The sequence below is a fragment of the Salmo salar genome, chromosome 14 (genome assembly GCF_965601325.2).
Source record: "Salmo salar chromosome 14, fSalSal1, whole genome shotgun sequence".
Taxonomy (NCBI): Eukaryota; Metazoa; Chordata; class Actinopteri; order Salmoniformes; family Salmonidae; genus Salmo; species Salmo salar.
The window spans coordinates 79,697,935-79,723,590 of NC_138304.1; the positions used below are offsets into that span (position 1 = coordinate 79,697,935).

Below are 25,656 nucleotides of genomic sequence, written 5' to 3' on the forward strand. Positions count from 1 at the left end.
CCCTGGTCCCTCCCTCCCAGCCGCTCCTATCCCAGCACCCCTCACCCTGGCCAGGGCAGCTACCTGCCTCACTGGGGCATCTGTGCAGAGCTTTGGGATTCTCCTCTACCATTGTGATATGTACAAAAGCCCCTCCCCTCCCCACACACACAAACACCCTAGCCCCATTATTCACAGCAGTCAGACCTCCATCCCCCCTCTGCTCTGTATTACACACAGGCTGCTGCAGTGTGTGTTACTACCAGTAGAGAACCTCAATTAGACAAATGTTCAGGTGTTGAATGTTTACAAACCCATCTAGTCAGGTAGACTATTTTTTTCATGACTAAACATTTGACCCATCCGTGCTCTTAAGCATAATCATCTAGAATTCTGAAAAGAACACCTGAGCAATATTGATTTTAGTTTATTATGCCGTTAAAAAAATTGGATAGCAGTCTACCTTTTTATACGATGTCCCCTTCCCACGTTGCCTCCTCTACCTTTTCCATTAATTACAATCCCCATATGGTTTTCTGTATTAAGTAGCAGGCTAATGTTGGTCTCCGGGGAGATGGGACTGGGAAGGGACTAGGTCTGTAGAGGGAACATACCTTTTAGATTAGGAGGGGTTCAGAGTGACGTGTGTTAGGGGAGAGAACAGCACCTAGGTTTGGGGTATACTGACTTGTATTTGGCTCTGCCGCCCTACCTGCCGTCAGGTCAGAGACTAGCGGTTGGGATGATTTTCATTTAAATGTATTTAGATGTAATCAATTATCCCCCTCGCTCTTACATTGCTTGAATATTTTCATTTAAATGTATTTAGATGTAATCAATTATCCCCCTCGCTCTTACATTGCTTACATTCTACGATAGTTTCGGTCTACATCGCGGTAATGCGTTGTCGTTGATTCTATAGCTCTGTGTATGGTTGGCTTTATGTCGTATAAGGTACCATTGGTGGTAGTGAGTTTCTCATGCTGCAGCCTTGTGTTTCTGAAACAGTAATGGCTGCTGTGCTGTATGAGGCTGGGGCCTGCCTCTTCTCCTCTCTCTTCTCTTCTACTCCTCTCTCTCCCTCTCTTTCTCCACTGTGGGATGGGAGTGCCCCCTTATGGTGGAGCTCTGCCTAGCCAACCCAGAGCTGGGGCTGTGGTTCTCCATCTCTGTAGCCACACTGGGCTACCCAGAACACCCTAACCTACCCTGGCCATTCCTAACCCTTTACTCTGACCATGGAGGGTCCCTTCCTCCACTTCTCCTGTTCAACACCAGCCTAACGCTGGTGTCTGTATGTTCAGATGTTACGAGGGTCTATGGTGCAGCCACATACTCACAGAATGCAAAATGGTCCCCAACAACTACTGAACGTATGGCAAATATTAAAATAGGTATTTGTTGTCATATTAAACCTATAAAATGGCTGCAGTGCAGTTGTCATTTGACTACCATGCATCTGAGTCCAGGTAGTGGATATGCACTGAAGCAGTGGGGAGAAAACACTGGAAGTGAAATCAGGTGAGATGTTGTTTTGATAGTGAAATGGGGTCATGGGAAAAATAATTTAACCTCTTCTGAGAATATCAGAGATGCACAGTACCATAGTAAGCAGGCATTACCTATAGTAACCGGAGGTAAAGTACGGTTTGGTGTTCAGTTAGTAGAGCAGCACTATAACTGATGGAAACATAATGCAAAGCTGGGAGGAAGAGGAATGGCTTTGGTTTATTTGAGCTTCCAGTAACAATGCCGCCACTTCTTTGTAGTAGCTGACTGCAGCGTGACCCCTACAGGCTCACAGGGAGGCCAGGGGGGAGGGGCGGTGTCTGCACTAATGTGTTAATGTGTCAACACACGTGGAGTATGGTTACCATGGCAGCCCCAGAGATGCAGCAAGGTTTTTCTTCTTCTTTCTACGCCCCCCCCCCACACACACACACACACACACACACACACCCATCCTCACCCTTCCCCTCACCCATCCCCTCCCCTCACCTCTCTGGAGAGGATGACGGAGCATATGTGTAGGCGTACGTGTTCCTATGCCCCATCTACTGTCTCTGTGTGTGTATTATCCCCAAAGCCTGTTTGTCTGTGTGTACTGAGGTCTGAGAACAGAACCTGGCAGGCAGCGAGTGGATGAGCTAGGGTGAGCAAGCAAGCCAGAGGGATATAGAGAGAGGGGGGCGTCATTGAGAGTGGGTGACTATGAGCTGAACTCTTCCAGGACCACCAGCCCACTAGTCCCCAGATCATGTTACACTGCTGGCTCTGACCCGGTCACAGCCTAGCCTCCAGATAGCAGCTAGGTTACTGACTGACTGGTGATGTCACAGCACACTCACACTAACCACTTTCTCTTTCCCCTACTTTCTGCTTCTCATGGGCTGTGTCTAAAATACACTACTTTTGAACTGGGCCCCATAGAGCTCTGGTCAAAAGTAGTGCACTAAATAAGGAATAGCGTGCCATTTTGGACTGTAGTGTAGACTAATGTGCTGGAGTTTAGCCTGATTGATTCACTGAAGTAATCTGCAAATGGAATACATTAGACTGTAGAGTGGATGGGAACAGGAGACTGGAGCAGTATGACTATGCTAGTGGCTTCTTTAGAAACAACATGGATATTTTACTGTAAGACTATGAAAACTGGGTGAAAACTGGGTGGACCTTAGGAATGAATTATTCTATTTTTTTTAAAACATTTTTGTCTCTAGAATTTTTTTACAAGTGCTTTTCTATTTTAGTCTGGCTGTTTTCTTGTTTTAAAAGATGGAATCAAGCTCTATGGAAGTTCCCATGTTAGCTGGAAACACAAAATGGCTGCCACCGAGCAGAGGGAGAGATGGTGCTATAGAGGAGCTGCAGCACTGGCTTCCACTCTCTCTCTCACCCACGTTGTGCTAGCTTAGCCTTAGTACGTAACATATGTGGATTGTTGTCAGGGCTCGGATAGGGGTCTGTTTTCTATTTTTGGGTCATTTCTATTCAATAGTCTTTTCCCCCAGCCCCTCTGTACTGCACCATCCTCTCTCTACCCTCCCTCATTCTCCATCCCTCTCTCTATCTCTCTATCTTTCTCTGTGATGAGTAGCCATCTGGTGAATGGCAGCAGTTGGTAGTGCTGCCACCCCCCTGTTAAGCTCTCAGCTCTCTCTCTCTCTCTCTCTCTCTCTGTCTCTGTCTCTCTGTCTTTCTGTCTCTCTCTCTCTCTCTCCCTCTCTCTCTCTCTCTCTCTGTGTCCAGGCAGCCAGCAGATCTGTGCAGTCAGCACAACTGAACAGAGCAGAGCCTGGCTCTCGCTCTCGCTCGCTGCTGCTAATATCGAGTTGGAAAAAAATCAATGACTGGCTGCAGAGTGGGAGTAGAATAGCTAGGCAGAGGCTCTGTGTGTGTGTGTACACAGCGCTGGCTGTATCCAGGGATCACAGCTGACAGTTTTGGTTGGGGGAGATTATTGGGGAATTTTAAAGAGGTTGTGTGCGCGTCGTGCACAATAACTGGTAAATCAGTTGTTCTCTCGCTAAGCTCCACACTGGTAGGACCATACCTCTTGTCACATTCAGTGTCTCCCCATTTTCCCAGGTACTTTTCTTGGCGTAGCCTAATTTTCTCTGGTAAAATGCAAGACGTTAGGAAATGTAGCATTCTTTCTATGTTAAACATTAGAAATATGAAGGCCATGCATTGTTTTTGTGAGAAAGACCTTGCTGTTTCATTGTAAGCTCATTTACTTGTGTGGCTGCTAGCCAAATAGCATTGCACTTCTGTTGTCACATGATGGAAATGAAGCTAATTTGTGCCGAATGTGTTTCACTAATGTATTTTCTGTGAAGGAAAACTATAGTTGCACACTCCTGATCACTCTGAAGAAAATAAACACTGTTGACTTTCAATATAAAACCCAGGTGAAATGGTTTAAAATGCTGATTTCCAAATGCTAACGCGACCACTGTTTCCTGGTCTTGCTGAGTTTCTCTGTAGTCCTGATGCCTGTCTATGTAGAGTGAGCCCCCCCATCTTAGATGACCAAACAATTGGGACAAATTAATTTGTGTATTAAAGTACTAAAAAGTTTAGTATTTAGTCCCATAGTCATAGCATGCAATGACTACATCAAGCTTGTGATTCTACAAATGTGTTGGATACATTTGCTGTTTGTTTTGGTTTTGGTGACATTTACTCCTGAGGTGCTGACCTGTTGCACCCTCGACATCCACTGTGATTATTATTATTTGACCCTGCTGGTCATCTATGAACATTTGGACATCTTGGCCATGTACTGTTATAATTTCCACCCGGCACAGCCAGAAGAGGACTGGACACCCCTCATAGCCTGGTTCCTCTCTAGGTTTCTTCCTAGGTTTTGGCCTTTCTAGGGAGTTTTTCTTAGCCACCGTGCTTCTACACCTGCATTGCTTGCTGTTTGGGGGTTTAGGCTGGGTTTCTGTACAGCACTTTGAGATATCAGCTGATGTAAGAAGGGCTTTATAAATACATTTGATTTGGTTGTGTTTCAGATTATTTTGTGCCAAATCGAAATGAATTGTAAATAAAGTATTGTCTCATTTTGGAGTCAATTTTATTGTAAATAAGAATAGAATATGTTTCTGAACACTTCTACATGACCGTGGATGCGACCATGATTACGGATAATCCTTGACTGAATGGTGTATAATGATGAGTGAGAAAATTACAGACTCGTACATATCATACCCACCCAAAAATGCTAACCTACTGTTTTTTATATAATTTTTTTAACCCTTATATTACAAGGTAAGTTGACTGAGAACACATGCTCATTTACAGTAACGACCTTGGGAATAGTTACAGGGGAGAGGGGTGGATGAATGAGACAATTATAAACTGGGGATGATTAGGTGGCCATGATGGTATGAGGGCCAGATTGGGAATTTAGTCAGGACACCACGGTTAACACCCCAACTCAAGATAAGTGCCATGGGATCTTTAGTGACCACAGAGAGATTCAGGACACCCATTTAACGTCCCATCTGAAAGACCGCACCCTACACAGGGCAATGTCCCCAATCACTGCCTTGTGGCATTGGGATATTTTTTTTGACCAGAGGAAAGAGTGCCTCCTACTGGCCCCCCAACACCACTTCCAGCAGCATCTGGTCTCCCATCCAGGGACCCTACAAACCCTACAAACCCTACAAACAGAAAATGCATCCAACAGGTTTGTAGTCACAAGCTATGTACAAAAAGTGCTGTAATTTCCAAAGGGTGTACCCGATATGGATGGAAATACCCTCAAATTAAAGCTGACAGTCTGCACTTCAACCTCGTAGTCATTGTATCATTTCACATCCAAAGTGCTACAGTGCCCCCCCCAAAAATGCTCACTGTCCCAATACTTTTGGAGCGCACTGTATGTGACCTCTCAATGAGATGACTACAGAACACCTCCTTAGATGATTAACCAGAGCGGGAGGGGGTCCCGTGTGGCTCAGTTGGTAGAGCATGGTGTTTGCAACGCCAGGGTTGTGGGTTCGATTCCCACGGGGGACCAGTACGGAGGGGGGGGGAGTATGAAATATATGCATTCACTACTGTAAGTCGCTCTGGATAAGAGCGTCTGCTAAATGACTAAAATGTAAATGTCAAATGTTAACCCCTCACCTCTGACCTTTAACGCCTGCCTTGTGGCCTTGGTGAGATGGGGATGGAGTTTCTCTTGCTCTCTCTCTGAGACGGAGTGGGGTCCTCAGGCAGGGAGATGGGCAGGGATGCAGGCAGGCAGGACTGGGCCCTGGGCAGAATGTTACAATGACTGCTTTACCTGGGCTGTCTCTCTCGTGCCCTGCCTCCCGTCAACCCTGCTGTCAGATGACTGGTCTTGTGATGTGTGTTCTGTGCCCAGAGTGGGGGAGGTCAACTAACACGGTTCAAATCCTGACATGGCTCTTTAACCAGGGATGCATCCTCACTTTTTGGTCTAGCCCCTAATCTGAGCATTTGTCTTTTATTATCCACTTGCACCCCCCTGGGTTGCTTACAGAAAAGGGGACACATACACACACACACACACACACACATTCTCATAATGTCCAAGGCAAGGCCACCATTATAGAGTGGAATTGCATACAGACACTCCCCATCTCTCCTGTGGGTTACACACACACACACCCACACACGCTCACAATGCCATGTTCTTGCGTGGGTCACGGCACTCGCAGTTCTGTGCTGGCAGAGAGGCATAGAGCGAGAACGAGGGAGGCGAAGGTTGCTGAATCATCGTCCTCCTTCTGTCGGCCCCTCTCGGGTGCCTCCGTCAGGTCACGGCCCAAAAATAGCACCGGGCTCCGTTTCAACTTGAAAACCGCCGGCTTCGGGGCCGCAGCCAGCCTTTCTGCCTGCCTGCCACAGAGTGTGAGATTTTTGTGGGAATACTTGGCTACCTTCCAGTGGGTTTTTTTTCTTTTCTTTTAGTTTTTTTCACCTCCCTCCACTTCTTTTTTCCCCTCCCTCCCTCCCTCCCTCCCTCCCTCCCTCCCTCCCTCCCTCCCTCCCTCCCTCCCTCCCTCCCACTGTCAGATGAACTAGCTAGCTGTTAGAGAGGCGCACATGGGATCCCATGACTACAGACAGCGTGTGTAAACAACTGAACTTCCTGCTCGAACACAATGATCAGCACACCTCTCCTGACAATGTCATTGCCACACCATAGTATTAGGGTCTGACTGAACCCTGAACTGGGGAAAATGTGTCAGCTCCACAATGTATTGTGAATAGCCAGATGGATAAATGGTGATGCTTATGTCTCTGAATTGGACACAGGATTGCAGTGTTTCTGCTGAAATGGATCACACAGCTGGTGGGTTTGTTGTCTTCGTCCCTGGAATCTGTTCATGTGGATCCCCTCGATAGACTTTGGACAGATGAGACGACTGTTGACTTTTGCTGCCCAATATGTTTGAACCGTACAACCCACAATATCCAAGTGAACATCACGCGTTCTATTGCATAACCAAAACCATGTCTTCCAAATAAATAAATAAATACTGTTTCTCGATTGATACTTCCTAGTGTTCTATGTCATTCTATGGAACTTACTCTCTCCTCTCTCTCCTTCTCTCGTTCCAGGACCTCTCTGGTTCTATAGATGACCTGCCGACGGGTACGGAGGGGGCTCTGAGTCCGGGCGTCAGCACGTCGGGGGTGTCCAGTAGCCAGGGGGAACAGAGTAACCCCGCCCAGTCACCCTTCTCACCTCACACCTCGCCCCACTTGCCTGGCATCCGCGGGCCCTCCCCCTCCCCCGTGGGCTCCCCTGCCAGCGTCACCCCCTCCCGCTCTGGACCCCTCTCACCTGCTGCCGTGCCAGGTGGGTAGAGAGAGAGAGAGAATAGAGCTACACACACGTTTATGATCGCATATACGAGTGGTCAATAGAGCCACTGATGCTGGTTTCCAGAGAGAAGCAGTAATATCCTATCACATAGTACACGTCCAGCTTCCTGAAGCCGGCGTAAAACACCTGTTTGTTGTAAGATGGAGGCATGATCTGTTTGTTATGATGCCCAGTGGGTCTGAATCTCTCTGGTCATAATCACGCAGGTAACCAGATGCCTGCCCGGCCACCCAGCGCCCATTCAGACAGCATCCTCCACTCATCCATGAACCAGTCAGCCATGGGCCAGGACAGGGGTGAGTAAGATAAGAGAGGTCGTGTTTGAGATCGACTACCCTGGCGCAGGCGACTGCAGCCTGCACGATCTACAAATCAACTTGCTTATTTATAGTTTGTTTGGACAGATTGACGTTCAACACCCGTCCCTCGATGGGCTTTTAGGAGACAAAAACGACTCTTCTATGGCTGCTGTGTGTGAATGAAAGAGTGAAGCTAACTTCTCCTCTCCTCCATCTCACTCTCTCTCTTTTGTAGTGTACATGCGTAACCCCCAGATGCCTCCGTACGGGTCGCCACAGCAACCTGGCTCCGCCTTATCCCCCCGCCAGTCGTCGGGAGGCCAGATGCATCCTGGGATGGGGCCCTACCCTCAGAACAACTCCATGGGGAACTACGGCCCTCAGGGCGGACAGTACGGACCACAAGGTGAGGCCCCGTACACACAGCTCGTACACAATGTAGTTATCAGGTTGGTTCTGTCCCGCTTAATGGGGCTGCAGATAGCCTAGTGGTTAAAACGTTGGGCCAGTAACCGAAAGGTCGCTGGTTCGAATACCCGAGCCAACTAGGTGAAAAACATGTCGGTGTCCTTGAGCAAGGCACTTAACCCTAATTTGCTCCAGGGGCGCCATACTACTATGGCTGACCCTGTAGGTTGGCCGTCGTTGTAAATAAGAATTTGTTCTTATCTGACTTGCCTAGTTAAATAAAAAAATACAAATAAAATGATGACCGGCCTAAAGATTCCAGGCCTCTCTTGAAAAGGAGACTAACCTGGTTAAATAAATGTTAGGAAGATACGGTCACAACTATGTAGACCTCATACAAACAGATGGCAGCTACGCAGCTCCGTGTATGTAAAACCACTGATGGAAGGCTACATGCTGAAGCACCTTGGTTTTAATGGGATACACAGGGGGAAGAAGAAGATAAAGGGCTTCATTGCCAAAATCCCAAAGTATCCCTTTAACGATGTCCGTTAAGAGCTGCTGAATGATTTTTCTCCCGGCTTAGTGAAAGGAGTGGGAGAAGAAAAGGGGAAATAAGTGTCAACAGGGAACATATGATCCTCCTGTTGTAGATCTTACTGAAGCGGTAGTAGGAGCCACGTGCTTCCTTTCCTGCTTTAAAGTGCTATCGCTGTGACATACACACGGCTCGTCCTGATTGTAAAGCCATTGATTATCGAGATCGTAGGAGCACCGTACTCTTCTTTTGTCCTCTTTTATAGCCTAGTATTGCTCTCTGGACCGTTGAAAAAGATCAGAACATTCTAATCTTTCAACAGATTTTTGAAATTGTCATCCTACAACAATCACAGCGTTTCTGAGGTAGCTTAGATACAGAGAACCCTTTGAAGCTGCATTTTAAATGTAGAACAAAATGTAAAACGTGTCATTTTCTCTAGCTCTCTCCCTCAGAGGGCTTTTTTTCACGGTTTTTGAGGAAGTATGGAGATAGATTAGTCATGGAATCAGACTCTAGCCCAGCGTCTACGCCATGTTTCATCAGCTAGCCTGTCAGAACAGAGACCGACCATATCTGTGGAGTTAAATTTAGACGTGGACCACTGAAACTCCCAGGCAGGTTTCTATATGCCGGAGGCTACAAGGTTTCTGACGCAGACTAGGTCTAGGTTCACCACAGGCGGCATACAACAGGACTAAAGATAGACCACAGGTATCGATATATCTGCTTGAATACAAACCACCACCTTTTTAAACTCAAATAGTAGGCCCAGCTGTTAAGTCCTTTTTCTTATTTAGAGTAAGACCTGGGTTGTATTCAGTTAAAATAAGACATTTGGAAACTGTGAAATAGGCAGTTACTACATGGACAAATGACGTATGCCCTCTAGAACCAGATGTTTCTCTCTCTCCCCACCCTCCAGGCTACCCCAGACAGCCTGGCTACAGTGGCATGCCCAACGCCAACTACCCTGGAGGTCCAGGAGGCATGAACCCTATGCCAGGCCAGGCTGGTGGTGCGCCGTACGCAGGCATGCCACCCGGCAGGATGGGTCCAGGTCAGATGGGTGCTCGCCCCTACGGCCCTGGGATGGGCCCCAATATGGGCCCTGGAATGCCCCCACAGGTGACCTCTGGAATGTGTCCCCCTCCTGGCATGAACAGGAAGGTCCCCGGGGGCCCTCCGGATGCAGCCTCCGCCATGCACCACGGTGGCCCCGGAGCCAACTCTATACATAACAGGTAGGCCCGCCCGGTCTGCACTCAACGCCACAGTATTGCTGCTTTAGGAGACACTGAATGGCACGCGAAACTGTTACATGGTTCATCTCTTTGTTGGAAAGAAAACCCCATTGTTTGATTCTTCCCACTCCCAGCGGGTGAGAGGTCCAGTGTGAGCCAACCTGCTAAGATGTAGACTATTCAGTCTACCAGTCAGGCAGGGTAACACAGAACACAGGGACAGAGAGGAAAGAGAGGTGGCTTATGAAAACATTGATCCAGGCAGTGAGTCACACAGTTGTTCAGTCAGGAAGTCAGCTGAGGCTCAGAGCAGAGAAACAGCTCCAGAGACAGACAGACAGGTGGAGAAGCCCAGAGACCCAGACGGGTATATCAGGAGGTAAGACAGGGCCCTGTTCAGTAGGGAGTAAAACGTTTTGAAACAGAGAAATACTCCATTTTTTTATAAGAGTGTACCCTACTGAACACAACCCAGGTGTCCTCTGAGGATGTTGAGCAGAGAGGGAAGGGGAAAAAAGGGACGGCGATAACAAGGGATTTTAGGCAGATGTGGGGCTCTGTAAGAAAAGGGAGGGATGATAAATACAGTATTCAGACATTTAGTTGGTTTTGTTTGTGAAAAATTATTCATATCGTCAGATTAAATCCTCTTATCTCCGAAACAGAAACTTGTCAGGAAATGGAATAAACTATGGAATGGAATAAACGACCATATTTTCCCATTGAAACGTCAGAAGCTATTTTGAATACGTTTTCATTTGAAGGTTTTCATACGACAGCAACGATATTCTTCCGTGTATGTTTTGGATATTGCCATGTTGTTTTATAACTGTGTCATGTATCGTAACCATTGAATGGTTTTATGTTGCCCCCCCAGGCCTCCGGGCTACCCCCCCAACATGCCCCAGGGGATGATGGGAGCAGGGCCTCCGTACGGCCCGGGGCCGGGGGCCATCAACAGCATGCAGGGCATGTTGAACCAGGGAGGACCCTATGGAGGAGGGCCCATGGGAGGGAACATGGCCAACAACACACCTGGTGAGTCTGGAGGACATATCCAATCGGTTGCGTCTCGACATTTTATTATCACCAAACTCGTGGACAACATTTTTGACTTTTGGCATGTCATCAGACGTGATATTTGAAATTGTTTAGAACTGTCAATGAACTGGATTGAAATGTTACTTAACTAATAAGTAACATTTGTTCTCCATCTGCCAGGCATGGCTCCTAGCCCTGAGTTTGGCATCGATGTCAAACTGAACCCAGCCCAGAAGATGAACAACAAGGTGGACGGCACGCCCAAACCCGAAACCAAGAAGGTAAAGAAGGTTTGTGGTCACTGACTTGTGGTACTGAATGATACAGTCAGAATGAGAGAGCTGCATGGTTGTGTTTGTGCATAGAAATAGAATCCCTTGAACGGCCAAAGCCCCTCTGACCATGGCAATTTGACTGGTAACATCATGGGCACACTCAATATGGCTGACCTAGTATTGGGATTCTACTACTGTGGCTTAGTGAGTGGAAGTAAGTTGATGTCAATGGTGAATATCAAGCCAAATCCTCACCTCTTCCTCCTCCCATCTCCCTCTTTCAGAAGTCAAACTCTTCGACGACGACCAATGAGAAGATAACCCGCCTGTATGAGCTGGGTCCGGAGCCGGAGAGGAGGACGTGGGTAGACCGGTACCTGGCGTTCACTGAGGAGAAGGCCACGGGCATGACCAACCTTCCCGCCGTGGGACGCAAACCTCTGGACCTCTTCAGACTTTACGTCTCGGTCAAAGAGATCGGAGGCCTCACACAGGTCAGTGGGATACTGGTTTTGCAGTACTTGGTGTATAGCGTGTTAGTGTGTCTTTATCGTGTGTTTTTATTAGTGTGTTTTAGTATACCGACGTGTCATCATTTGCCGGATAATCTTGTCTTATCGTCACTTAATGTTTCTACAGAAATGTAGAGTTGTTCTATGAACACATAGTTACCTAGTCTGGACTGTTTGGTAGCTGTGGTGTTGTAAGCTCTTCTCGTTCCTTCTGCCCACCAGGTGAACAAGAATAAGAAGTGGAGGGAGCTGTCCACCAACCTGAACGTGGGCACGTCCAGCAGCGCCGCCAGCTCTCTGAAGAAGCAGTACATCCAGTGTCTGTACGCCTTCGAGTGCAAGATCGAACGTGGCGAGGACCCGCCCCCGGATCTCTTCATCGACGCCAAAAAGACCACCCAGCCCAAGATCCAGCCCCCCAGCCCAGGTCAGTGTTGTGTGTGTGCATCAGCCCTCTAGCCCATGTCAGTGCCGGACAGTCAAACTAAACCTTTATGTCCCCTCTGTCCCATACCGACTCTGTTCAGTTTGACTTATAGTCACATTGATTCAACTGGAATGAATGAATGTTTCATTTCTCCAGTCTCTTGAGGTTGGTGTGGTTACTGTGCTACTTATCACATGGATCTCTCGTTTCCCTCCTCGCCCCATATAACTGGGCCATGAACTAGCATATTTGACTGTATCCTATTCATTTCAAAGTTAAAACGCCATCTTCCAACACCGTTTGTCATCTCTGTATGAGCCGCCGCCTTCTATAAATCACCACTGTTTTGGCTGATAAGTGATAGCGTTGCCAAGGTAGTAAGTCACAGGCGTGTTTGTGGCGTCCTCCGACAGTTTCATGAGCATATCTGGGGGAATAGTGTGTGTGTGTGTGTGTGTGTGTGTGTGTGTGGGGGATCGACGTGTCCTTTAGCCTGGTATGTGTTGGTATGTGTCCTGTCCTGGATGTCAACGTCCATCTGGCGCCTCAGGCCACAAACACTCTTTCAGTTGATTCTAGACATATTGGTATGCTGAGGCAGTCCTGTGGTTGTCTATGAGAGATGCAGACCGTTTGTGTTTGTTCTGTGGTTCCTCATCGTCTAATGCTGGAGGTTAAAGGGGCTGTCCTCAGTCATCTGCCCTATGCTGCTTCTCTCCTCAGGGGGGTGTTGTGTTCTGTCGGTGTTCTCACACTAAATGCTATTTGTTTTGGAGAGGCTGGTCTCTGGTATCCCCCAGCCTGCCTGGCAGACACACCATGATGACTTGATGCCAGAACCAGCCACGTGGTCCTGAGCAGTCTCCTCTGCTGGTCTGGTCTAGCCAAGCCAAGGATAGTCAGTCATATCTGGGGGCAGGGAGTCAGTGATGGGGAGTCAGGGAGTTGGGGGGGCGGAAAGGGACGAGGATGAAGGGGGATTGTCTGTTGATACCTCCATTACTAGCTGCTGCTGCTAATACTACTAAAGTGCCTGGTGTCTGGTTCCTGGCCCACGGCTTCAGACACCCTCTCCCTCCCTCCCTCCCTGGAGCTTTGTGCTGAGCCAGAAAATGATGAATGGGAAGAGGGGTGTGTGTGTAAAGTGACACACTTTTATTTTTTTGCTCCCTCCCTTGACTGCTCTTTTTTTTTCCTCCCTGAGATTCTGCCCCCCTCCTCCTTCCCTTCTCTTCAGCTGTAGTGGAGGGAAATCCCTGCCCCAGGGGAGGGAGGGAGGGGGGGGGGCAGGGATTTCCCTCCAGCTGACTGATGTGAGCCGGTGCTGTATGTGACAAGTGAGAAAATGTGAATAACTGTGACCTGCCAATGACCTCCTGTGTGTGTGTTTGTGTCAGTTAATGAATGGAACACATGACTCATCAGACAGGCGTGAGCTGGGCAAAGGACGAGAGCCACCCCCATGCCATGCAACACAAACACACTGGACCATGTGGTAATCTGACGAGAGCCCCCCCCATGCCATGCAACACAAACACACTGGACCATGTGGTAATCTGACGAGAGCCCCCCCATGCCATGCAACACAACACACTGGACCATGTGGTAATCTGACGAGAGCCCCCCCATGCCATGCAACACAACACACTGGACCATGTGGTAATCTGACGAGAGCCCCCCCATGCCATGCAACACAAACACACTGGACCATGTGGTAATCTGACGAGAGCCCCCCCCCCATGCCATGCAACACAAACACACTGGACCATGTGGTAATCTGACGAGAGCCCCCCCATGCCATGCAACACAACACACTGGACCATGTGGTAATCTGACGAGAGCCCCCCCATGCCATGCAACACAAACACACTGGACCATGTGGTAATCTGACGAGAGCCCCCCCCATGCCATGCAACACAAACACACTGGACCATGTGGTAATCTGACGAGAGCCCCCCCATGCCATGCAACACAACACACTGGACCATCTGGTAATCTGACGAGAGCCCCCCCCCCATGCCATGCAACACAAACACACTGGACCATGTGGTAATCTGACAGAGGCTGACTTTAGATCATTGTTTCCTGGTGACTTGGTGATGCCGGCAGCTAGGCATGCTGAGATGAAGGATTCCCAAAGCCAGCCTGACTCCTCTGTGCACTGTGTGTGCAGCATGGGATTTGAGAGGTTTAGCCTCAACACTGCTGAGGTGGACTCTCTATCTCTCACTGTGAGCCTCTACTACCACTGAGGCTGTGTGGGATTTAGCCCTGTGACGTGTTCCTAAAATGTGCGTATTTCTACTGTGTTGCAGCTGGGTCTGGATCTCTGCAGGGCCCCCAGACCCCCCAGTCCACCAGTAGTTCCATGGCGGAGGGGGGGGACCTGAAGCCCCCCACCCCAGCCTCCACCCCTCACAGCCAGATACCCCCCATGCCAGGAGTCAGGTACCTATGATACTCTCTACTACTGTCTCAAAACATCACTCTCTACCACACCTGACAACAATCTCCTACCCTTCCTTCTTCCACCGAAGAAGTGTTGGTAACAAAAACAGAAGAGATTTTTTCCATTCAAGGGGAAGCAAACTCATTAACACAATTGAAAACTTTATTTCGCTTTTTTTTGTGTGGGTAATTAACTCTCTCTTGCTTCTCTATAGGCTGCAGGACCCGTTTGCAGACGGGGGCGACCCGGCGTTTGCCAGACGGAACTCTATGACCCCTAACAGCTACCAGCCTGGGATGGGTGGTCCGGAGATGATGGGACGCATGGGGCCTTATGAAACCAACAAGGACCCCTTTGGTGGCATGAGGAAGGGTGAGCAGTGGGTTAACTGGCTTTTAGACATTTTATTTGGAGGTCACAGGAAATTGTAGAAAAATACTGTACGAAGACTTGGAGTATATTGTCTATCATCCTTTGTGATCATGCGTGGCTCAGTTGGTTAAGACTGTGGCTTTGTGGGTTGTGGTGGGTTCTAACCACCTGCTAAGTGGCCTAGACAGACTTGTCCCGTTCAATATTGAGACACTGTTTAGTGTTTAACCAGAACTTTTTGTGTCTCTGCAGCTGGAGAGCAATTCATGACTCCAGCGTTGGGCCCTAACAGTGGTATGGAGGGGCAGTTCAACAGAGGCCCCCCAGGGCCCATGGGCCCCAACATGCAGATGGGTCAGAGACAACAGTACCCCTATGTACCTGGATATGACAGGAGACAGGAGCCAGGGATGGGTCCTGACGGCAGTATGGGTCCTGGGGCCCCCCAGCCCAACCTGATGCCTTCAGGGGCCGATTCGGGGATGTACTCCCCCAGCCGACCCCCACCGGTGCAACGGTCAGTACCTCAAACTGGCCTAAGTCACATAATGGATCTTATACATAAGTCATTAAATCAAATTAAATAATTACTGTATTTTGTGTGGCTCTCGGTGTGAGCTTATTTTATCTATTCAAGCATTTACTTTCTCTTATTTTGTGTTGTTTTCTGTGTAGTTTGAGAAGTTCTGCTGCATTTCAATAGCCAAAGTGTTAGTTTGTTTACCTTGTTGTATGTTGTTTCAGGCATGATTCCTATGGTAATCAGTATCCTGGCCAAGGAGCGCCACCTGGTGGCCCCTACCCCAATCAGCAGCCAGGAATGTTTCCACAGCAACAACCGGTAAGAACATTTTGTCCACTGCTTTCTTTGTATACCCGTATCTGCTTCAGAAGCCTTGTAAATGTGGAGTTAAAATTGACTTGCATATATCAGTATAACCACCGTGTAATGAATGTGGGATGAGATATACATTTAACTTGAAATGTATTGAATTCATAATCAATACCATCGGTTTGATATTGAGATGCTAACAATGTTACTGTTTTCAGAACTATAAGCGTTCTCCAGGCGACGGGGCCTACGGTCCCCCAGCGAAGCGTCATGAGGGGGATGGGATGTACAATGTCCCCTTCAGCGGTCAGCAGCAGCCAGGGCCCCAGCCCTCTGGAGCCCCCCAGGGCCAACAGGACATGTACAATCAGTACAACACAGGTTACCCCGGCTCCGACCGCCGACCACCTGGCCCCCAGGGCCAGTTCCCCTTCCCCTTCGGCCGAGACCGGGGGCCCTCTAGCAGTGGCCCAAACTCCCAGTCTCCCATGCCTCCCCAAATGATGGGCAGCCCAATGCAGGCGGCCCCTGACGGCCCTCAGTGCCCCATGTGGCAGGGACGCAACGAGATGGGCTACCCCAACTACCCCAACCGCCAGGGGCCTCCAGGACCTGGCCAGGGGCCCCCCCAGGGGTACCACGGCATGAACCGGTCTGAGGAGATGATGCCAGGGGCAGACCAGCGGATTAACCACGAGGGCCAGTGGCCGGGACACCCCAGCCAGAGACAACCCCCCTACGGGCCGGGGGGCTCGGGTCCCCCCATGTCCAGACCTCTGCAGTCCAACTATCAGAGCTCCCAGAACCACATATCCCAGGTGTCCAGCCCCGCCCCCATGCCCCGCCCCATGGAGAGCCGGACATCCCCCTCCAAGTCGCCCTACATGCACTCAGGCATCAAGATGCAGAAGGCGGGGCCCCCTGTGCCTGCGTCCCACATAGGCCAGGCCCCTGTGCAGCCCCCTCTCATCAGGCGGGACATATCCTTCCCCCCAGGGTCAGTGGAGGCCTCCCAACCCATCCTCAAACCCAGAGGAAGACTCACCATGAAAGACATCGGTACGCAAACTTGCCATTTTCAGGAGATTAAATGTTAACAGACCCTTGGCACAAAGTCACTTACATTGTTCAAAAAAATGATACACTACCATTCAAATGTTTGGGGTCACTTAGAAATGTCCTTGTTTTTGAAAGAAAAGCATATTTTTGGTCCATTAAAATAACATCAAATTGATCAGAAATACAGTGTAGACATTGCTAATGTTGTAAATGACTATTGGAGCAGGAAACGGCTGATTTTTAAAAATAAATAATAATAATTATGAATATCTACATAGGCGTACAGAGGCCCATTATCTGCAACCATCACTCCTGTGTTCCAATGGCATGTTGTTAGCTAATTAAAGTTGATCATTTTAAAAGGCTAATTGATCATTAGAAAACCATTTTGCACTTATGTTAGCACAGCTGAAAGCTGTTGTTCTGATTAAAGAAGCAATAAAACTGGCCTTCTTTAGACTAGTTGAGTATCTGGAGCAACAGCATTTGTGGGTTTGATTACAGGCTCAAAATGGCCAGAAACAAATAACTTTCTTCTGAAACTCGTCAGTCTATTCTTGTTCTGAGAAATGAAGGCTACCATGTGAGAAATTGCCAAGAAACTGAAGATCTCGTACAACGCTGTGTACTTCACAGAACAGCGCAAACTTGCCTCTTCACTGTTGACGTTGAGAATGGTGTTTTGTGGGTACTATTTAATGAAGCTGCCAGTTGAGGACTTGTGAGGCATCTGTTGCTCAAACTAGACACTAATGTACTTGTCCTCTTGCTCAGATGTGCACAGGGGCCTCCCATTCCTCTTTCTATTCTAGTTAGAGACAGTTTGCGCTTTTCTGTGAAGGGAGTAGTAGACAGCGTTGTACGAGATCTTCAGTTTCTTGGCAGTTTCTCGCATGGAATAGCCTTCATTTCTCAGAACAAGGATAGACTGACAAGTTTCAGAAGAAAGTTCTTTGTTTCTGGCCATTTTGAGCCTGTAATTGAACCCACAAATGCTGAAGCTCCAGATACTCAATTAGTCGAAAGAAGGCCAGTTTTTTTTGCTTCTTTAATCAGAACAACAGTTTTCAGCTGTGCTAACATCATTGCAAAAGGGTTTTCTAATGATCAATTAGCTTTTTAAAATGATAAACTTGGATTAGCTAACACAACGTGCCATTGGAACACAGGAGTGATGGTTGCTGATAATGGGCCTATGTAGATATTCCATTAGAAATCAGCCGTTTCCAGCTACAATAGTCATTTACAACATTAACAATGTCTACACTGTATTTCTGATCAATTTGATATTATTTTAATGGACAAAAAAAGGGCTGTAATGCTGGTAAAGTGGTGCCATCCTCCTGTATCAGTCACTGATGTATTTTCTGCTGTGTTCTCTCAGGCACCCCAGAGGCCTGGAGAGTGATGATGTCACTGAAGTCAGGCTTACTAGCTGAGAGCACTTGGGCCTTGGACACCATTAATATTCTACTGTATGATGACAACAGCATTTCTACTTTCAACCTCTGCCAGGTGAGTTACAACAGGCCTTAGAATGAAACACCCGTAATACTTTTATTATATTAATATTATACTTTAAAAATATAACATTTTTACCAGATGATAGTGTTTTTCTCTAAGAAGCATTCTAATAAAACTTTCAAATGTCTATGTATTGTCTGACATTATCCTCCATTCAGATTTTCTAGGTTATCACATCTCTGAATAAAGAATTCATGCATGATTACAGCCTGTCCTGTCATATCCTGTCTCCTCTCAGCTGCCTGGGTTCCTGGAGCTGGTAGTGGAGTATTTCAGACGCTGCCTCATCCAGATCTTTGGCATCCTGAAGGAGTATGAGGTGGGAGACCCTGGCCAGCGGACGCTCATCGACCCGCATGCTGCCGACGAAGACTGTTCTGATGAAGAGCTACCTGAGCCGGAGGACATGGAGGAGGACGAGGAAGAAGAAGAGGACGACGAAGAGGAGGAGGAGGAGGAGAGGAAAAGCAACGCAGACACCACCACATTGTCGCAGCAGGTCCAGGTGAAACAGGAGGGGGTGGGGAAAGAGGAGAAATCCACAACGGAGAAGTTGACAGCAGAGGAGGAACGGGAAGGTGGAGAGTCTTCTTCCTCCTCCCCAGCCCCTCAGGACTCTAGCCTCCCCCAGGAGAAACCCAAACAGGCCAGTAAGTTCGACAAGCTGCCCATCAAGATGGTGCGTAAGAAAGACCCCTTCCCCGGTTGCCGTTCCAGTAAACTAGGCCGGCGGCAGAGCTTTGACAGCGGACTAATCCATTGGAGTATCGGCGGGGGGGACACCACGGGACACATCCAGACCCACTTCGAGAGCCGGTCCAACCTCCTCAAGCAGCGGAAACGGGTGCCGCCGTCAGTCACCGAGAGCAGGAAGAAGGTTGCCGTGACTGTGTCAGAACACCCTGAGAAGACCAAGCCTGGCAAGGAGCAGACCACCTCCCCTGCAGAGAAGACCAACAAGACCTCCGCCCCAACCACGCCTGCCCCGGTCACCGCCACCATCGACGACGTCCTGTCGGCCCGGCCGGGCTCGGTGACGGAGGAGGCGGTGCGAGGAGCAGCCGACGAGCAGAAGGAGAACGGGGGGAAGTTCCTGTTCTCCATCCGCCAGGCGCAGCAGAGCCGCCGCAACATCACCATCCTGGAGGACGAGCCTCACAGCAAGGACGAGACCCCACTGAGCACGCTGTCGGACTGGCAGGATGCCCTGGCCCGCCGCTGCATCTGCGTCTCCAACATTGTTCGATCGCTCTCTTTCATCCCCGGCAACGACCTGGAGATGTCCAAACACCCAGGGCTGCTGCTGCTGCTGGGCCGTCTGGTCCTGCTCCACCACCGTCACCCAGAGAGGAAACAGGCCCCCGTCACCTATGAGAAGGAGGAGGACGAGGGGGTGACCTGTGAGAGGGACGAATGGTGGTGGGACTGTCTGGAGGTCCTCAGGGAGAACTGCCTGGTCACTCTGGCTAACATCTCCGGCCAGCTGGACCTGTCCATCTACCCAGAGAGCATCTGTCTGCCCCTGCTGGACGGCCTGCTCCACTGGGCAGTTTGTCCCTCAGCCGAGGCCTTGGACCCCTTCCCCATGCTGGGGCCCCATGGGGCCCTATCCCCCCAGAGACTGGTGCTGGAGACCCTCAGCAAGCTGAGCATCCAGGACAACAATGTGGACCTTATCCTGGCCACACCGCCGTTCAGCAGGCTGGAGAAGCTGTACGGGACGCTGGTGCGTCTGGTCGGGGAGAGGAAGGTGGCTGTCTGCAGAGAGATGTCTGTGGTCTTACTAGCCAACCTGGCCCAGGGAGACAGCATGGCGGCCAGGGCCATCGCCGTGCAGAAGGCCAGCGTAGGTAACCTCCTGGGCTTCCTGGAGGACAGTCTAGCAGCCACGCAGTACCAGCAGAGCCAGAGTTCCCTGATGCACCTACAGGGGGCTCACTTTGAACCCACCAGTGTGGACATGATGCGGCGGGCGGCCCGCGCCCTGCACGCCATGGCTAAGGTGGAGGAGAACCACTCAGAGTTCACCCTGTATGAGTCCCGCCTACTGGACATCTCTGTCTCACCACTCATGAACTCTCTGGTGTCCCATGTGATCTGTGACGTACTCTTTCTGATTGGCCAGTCATGACAGCCGTGGGGGTTTCAGCTTCGCTTTCTCTTTCTGTTCCCCCACCCCGTTCTTCACCCCCCCCCCCCCCCCCCCCACCCTTATTTTTATTTTTTTGTGCGTCGAGTGGGAGAACTAAGAGCAAAACTGACTGTCCTAGTTTTAATTTATGCAAAATCACCTCGGATTCCACTGCCTGTCCTTTATACCCCCCTGGTTGTCACTTAAAGGACAGATTTACTGAAGTAGCGGTGGAGTTAAACATTCTGGAACACGGAAACTGAGAAGCTAACGTGGATATGTGATAAGACAGATTAAATGGGACCCTGGCTTGGGAGGGAGGGAGAGCGCTGCCCTGCGGGAAACAACTTTTTTAATGAAAAGATTTTAAAAAATCGACACAAAAAAAGAAAACATAAAAACTGTAACCAAAGTTGCTGTCTCGTTTACAGTGAGTTTGGAGGATATATGTGCCCAGGTTCTCCTCCCTTGGAGTTGATGGTGAGCAGGGCGGGCATGGACAGGGAAAACCTGTTTTTGGTTAGTGTACGGTGAAACAGACTCCTGGACTCTGGTTTGGTATACTGCTGTAACTTGGACGCTATCTATTCAGCCCTACACGACCCAGGTTATCAGCTGTTAACAGACAGACGAACATCTTCAACGGGGAGGCCGGTGCAGTAGATTCTAGGACTTTTTCCCCCCTGTACTGTACACCTTAAAAACAACTGTAAACATACTGTAATAATACTGTTTCACACTGAGATACGCTGGCTTGGCAGCAAACTGTAGTTTTTAAAAATGATTTTAGTTAAATGTTGAACTGAGAGAGATGACTAAAGGCTTTCCCCCCAAAGTATCGTGAACCTTACAACACCCCGACCTCTTCTCTGTCCCTCGATTGTATGACTTGACCCGTATAAAAGAAGTCACCTCTTAGGACTGCTCCTCTACTTTAGACGCAGTCTCGACTGCTGTGTATATATGATGTTGTACATTACACTTCTCTCTTTCTCTCTAACCCTTCTGTTGCTCTTCACCATTTTTAATCTTAGATGAATTAAAGGTTACACTCAAGTGAAATTCCCTGCATCAAGTTCGCCATGGGATTACCTTTGACCCCTCACCCCTGACCCACCCGCCTGTCTCTCGCTACAGGGACTCCCTCGCAATGCCTCATCCCACTTCCACACACACCCCCACGATACACACCGATCAAGTTTGTCTCCAGTACCACTGAGTCTAACATGACAGAAACCATGTCTGCTACGGTTCATTTCAGCTCCTACGTCAAAGCAAAGCAAGACCCCTGAAGAAATAAACCGTTTTGAATTTTGTTCATTTGTTTTTCCAGTGATATGGATTCTGCATATTTGTATTTCAGACGATGTAGCTAAAGACTTGATGTAAATTCCTTTTTTTTTTTTCCTTTTTTTGGCTTAATGAATATAATTTCTTCATTATGAAATCTTTATACTATATGTTCCACGTGTTACGAATAAATGTACATTAAATCTTCGTAAGACGTTTGATGGATTTATTTATTATGGGCTTTTGAATGTGTCTGTTATTGGTGGACCTGCAGTCATACACCACGGGTGTATTCACTAGGATCCGAATGGGCAAAAACTCATTTTCTACAAAACGTTTTCCGTTACAAAGCGTTTTGCTACAGTGTGCCACACGTCTTTTGGATGTTAGGATCTCTGCTGTAGTCAAGTTTATGCATATATTTTTACAATGCTACTGATCTCTACCATATGTATAGTTGATCATCTCCTAAAGGTTGCTGATAGTGTGTTATGAGATTGAGTTTAGTACACTTCCTGTATGTACAGTTCTGTCTACCTGCAACTCATAAGGCTTTTGTTAGCTACCTCAAATTGGGTTCAGCCAGGTTCTAGTACCGTAGAGACCAGTACATTTCTTAAAAGTAGACTCAGTGAACTGACGTTACCATGAGCGGCACCATTGAGCTCGTTTTGAGTGGTAAATCAAAAGCAACTGACTAGGCAAAAGTTGAGCACTGAAGTCGGGGGAAGTGCATCTGCGACAGCCGAAAATCGGACACTGATGTGATTTTCCAACAGCAAGGCTCAGTGCAACATGGCAGTGTTGACATTGTTTATAAAAGTTGTTCTTTATATTGTTGAAGTGAACATGTCTCCACATATCACACACAAACTGAATATATGTGTGTACATTGTACAATTAATTGGTGAGAGCGCCTCAAGTATCACATTATTTTATACATATACTGTGCCGGGGAGAATTATTTGCCCCCTTTCTGATTTTATTCTTGATATTGAATGTTAAGATCTTCAACCAAAACATATTAGATAAAGTGAACCTGAGTTTACAAATAACACAAAAAATACTTATTTGAATTTAATTAAAGTTATGAAACGCCAAATTTCCCTGTGTAAAAAAAATAGTAATTCCCCCTTACACTCAACTGGTTGTCCCATCTTTAGCGGCAGTGACTGCAACCAAATGCTTCCTGTAGTTTACATTTACATTTAAGTCATTTAGCAGACGCTCTTATCCAGAGCGACTTACAAATTGGTGCATTCACCTTATAATATCCAGTGGAACAACCACTTTACAATAGTACAGCTATATCTTTTACGGGGGGGTTAGAAGGATTACTTTATCCTATCCCAGGTATTCCTTAAAGAGGTGGGGTTTCAGGTGTCTCCGGAAGGTGGTGATTGACTCCGCTGTCCTGGCGTCGTGAGGGAGCTTGTTCCACCATTGGGGTGCCAGAGCAGCAAACAGTTTTGACTGGGCTGAGCGGGAACTGTGCTTCCTCAGAGGTAGGGAGGCGAGCAGGCCAGAGGTGATCAGTCTCACATCGCTGTGGAGGAATTTTGGCCCGCTCTTGTGTGCAGAACTGCTTTAACTCAGCGACATCTGTGGGCTTTCAAGCATGAACTGCTCGTTTCAAGGCCTGCCACATCTCAATTGGGATTAGGTCTGGACTTTAACCATTTTCATGTATACTTGATTGTGTGTTTTGTATCATTGTCTTGCTGCATGATCCAGCTACGCTTCAGCTCAGACGGATGGCCTGACATTCTCCTGTAGAGTTCTCTGATACAGAGCAGAATTCATGGTTCCTTCTATTAAGGCAAGTCGTCCAGGTCCTGAGGCAGCAAAAAATTCCCAAACCATCACACTACCACCACCATGCTTGACTGCTGTTTGGAGTGTTTATCTGACTGAAGAAAAACCAAAAATACATATATCCCCCCCACTTCTAAACCAAAGTTGTGCCTCTGGTCAAAATAATAACTTTTTGCATGACATGGGACCCATTATGCCTGGCGAAAACCAAACACAGCATTCCACAGTTGGTTCCAGTTTCAGTCAGTTCTTTGGTCACATTTGTGTGGGTCAAACTAAACACCCTTATGATTGGTTGACAATAGAGCCTCCCACAATGCAGGACATAGATGCAGGATGAAGTTGGTGAAGAGCAATAACTATGGATATGAATGGACAAAAAGCCATCGATCACGTGACACCATTCCTATGTGAAGACTCAACAGCATATTGAAGCCAAAGGAAGTGGGTTAAGATGGCATCTCATGGAGACAACTTTTGCAGTTTGAGCTACTCCAGGAAGTGACATTGCAGGCTTGCTCAGTGCTGCCCCCTCTCATTGACAAATGTAAGTTCAATGCCAACTGAGGTATTGCAGGCTGCCATTAGCAACTAAACTATCCATATAACTTCTTCTGCATGCGATTTAAAATAATCGGTTCAAGGACAAATCTGGTGTATTAGAATACATTATTGCTACCATGATTGTCTTCAAATGTGTTATTTATTTACACAAAGACTGACCATGAAGCAGTTTTTTTGGCATTTTTCCATTCACTATCATGGGGATCCTGTTTTCTGCTAACAATGCCTGCAGTACTGCGGTCGGCCTTGAACTTCTGTGTCTTCAATGAGAGGGGGTAGTCACAAGATTCAACACTTCGCCACAGAGTTTCTAAACTCAGAGGCGCAACATAGCAAGACTTCAGGGAACGCTTGTGAAATAGACCAAACAGACCAGGCTGAGGTTTGTCGTTTGAGAAGTCCATGAGAGAAGTGAAAAATTCTTCCTTAGTTATTCATTTTCTCAATCTAAAGGCACAACCTAGATTTGAGGCAACGTCTTAAGTAGTTGAAGATGTTATTACTCCAATCTCGTGAAAATGGCATACTGACACGTTTTCATTTTTGTCAAAAACAACTTTATATCAAATGTGTGCCTTTGATTTGACGGCCTGCAAATGCGCGGTTCGGTGCGAGAGACAGTTAGAACCGATTATGTGTTTCTACCCATGAGTTTAGATTAGCCAACGTCGCCATGACATCGCCTACAAGTGTGATCGGGGATTTCTATTGGAGAAGCAGTTTCTGCCTTTCTTCATACTGTAGTGTCTTTGACTTCACTCTCACACGGTATCTGCGCATGTGCACAGGTTTGCTTCACAGCGTGGTAGCCAGGGGACCAAAAAAGAAGAGAAGTTGAGCCTCGTGCTTCAACCATATGCTGTTTACTTTCTGCATCTACGTTACCGCTGTCAGAGCAGCTCATAGATCACTGCACCTGTAAATAGCCCATCCAACTACCTCATCCCCATACTGTTATATCTTTTTTTTTTGCTCCTTTGCACCCCAGTATCTCTACTTGCACATTCATCTTCTGCACATCGATCACTCCAGTGTTTAATTGGTATATTGTAATTACTTCGCTACCATGGCCTATTTATTGCCTTACCTCCCTTATCTTACCTCATTTGCACACACTGTATATATACTTTTTCTACTGTATTATTGACTGTATGTTTGTTTATTCCATGTGTAACTGTGTTGTTGTATATGTCGAACTGCTTTGCTTTATCTTGGCCAGGTCTAAGTTATAAATGAGAACTTGTTCTCAACTAGCCTACCTGGTTAAATAAAGGTGAAATAATAAATAAAAAAAAATAGTCTGTCTTTAAGCAAGGTGAAACTACAGTGCTAGCAGTTGCCACTATCAGCTACTTTTATATAACATTGTAAAGATGACATATATTCATTCATGACTCTGAAAACCACTCAAGATAAGAAGACAAATCTAATGGTTGGTTCTCTTTCATGCTGCTAGTAGTTTTCATATCTCATACTGACACCACCTGATATAGAGTTCCTGGATGGAAGCGAGCTCAGC

The 25,656-nt window shown here is 47.8% G+C and overlaps 1 protein-coding gene across 2 annotated transcripts in view; it reads left to right on the forward strand.

The window, feature by feature from the left end:
* LOC106570245 (AT-rich interactive domain-containing protein 1A) overlaps nt 1-21,965 on the forward strand; it is a 58,206-nt gene extending 36,241 nt beyond the window's left edge. Inside the window, exons 5-19 of one of the 2 annotated variants that reach the window (XM_014142352.3) lie at nt 7,090-7,330; nt 7,564-7,653; nt 7,892-8,062; nt 9,528-9,846; nt 10,724-10,884; nt 11,068-11,177; nt 11,447-11,656; nt 11,897-12,101; nt 14,417-14,549; nt 14,765-14,922; nt 15,175-15,439; nt 15,667-15,763; nt 15,973-16,813; nt 18,198-18,328; nt 18,576-21,965. In XM_014142352.3, coding sequence (XP_013997827.3) covers nt 7,090-7,330; nt 7,564-7,653; nt 7,892-8,062; nt 9,528-9,846; nt 10,724-10,884; nt 11,068-11,177; nt 11,447-11,656; nt 11,897-12,101; nt 14,417-14,549; nt 14,765-14,922; nt 15,175-15,439; nt 15,667-15,763; nt 15,973-16,813; nt 18,198-18,328; nt 18,576-20,468 — 5,025 coding nt within the window. In that variant the 3' untranslated portion in view covers nt 20,469-21,965. The remainder of the gene's footprint in view (nt 1-7,089; nt 7,331-7,563; nt 7,654-7,891; nt 8,063-9,527; nt 9,847-10,723; nt 10,885-11,067; nt 11,178-11,446; nt 11,657-11,896; nt 12,102-14,416; nt 14,550-14,764; nt 14,923-15,174; nt 15,440-15,666; nt 15,764-15,972; nt 16,814-18,197; nt 18,329-18,575) is intronic. The other variant, XM_014142353.3, reaches the window with a different exon arrangement.
* The last annotated feature ends 3,691 nt before the right edge of the window (nt 21,966-25,656 follow it).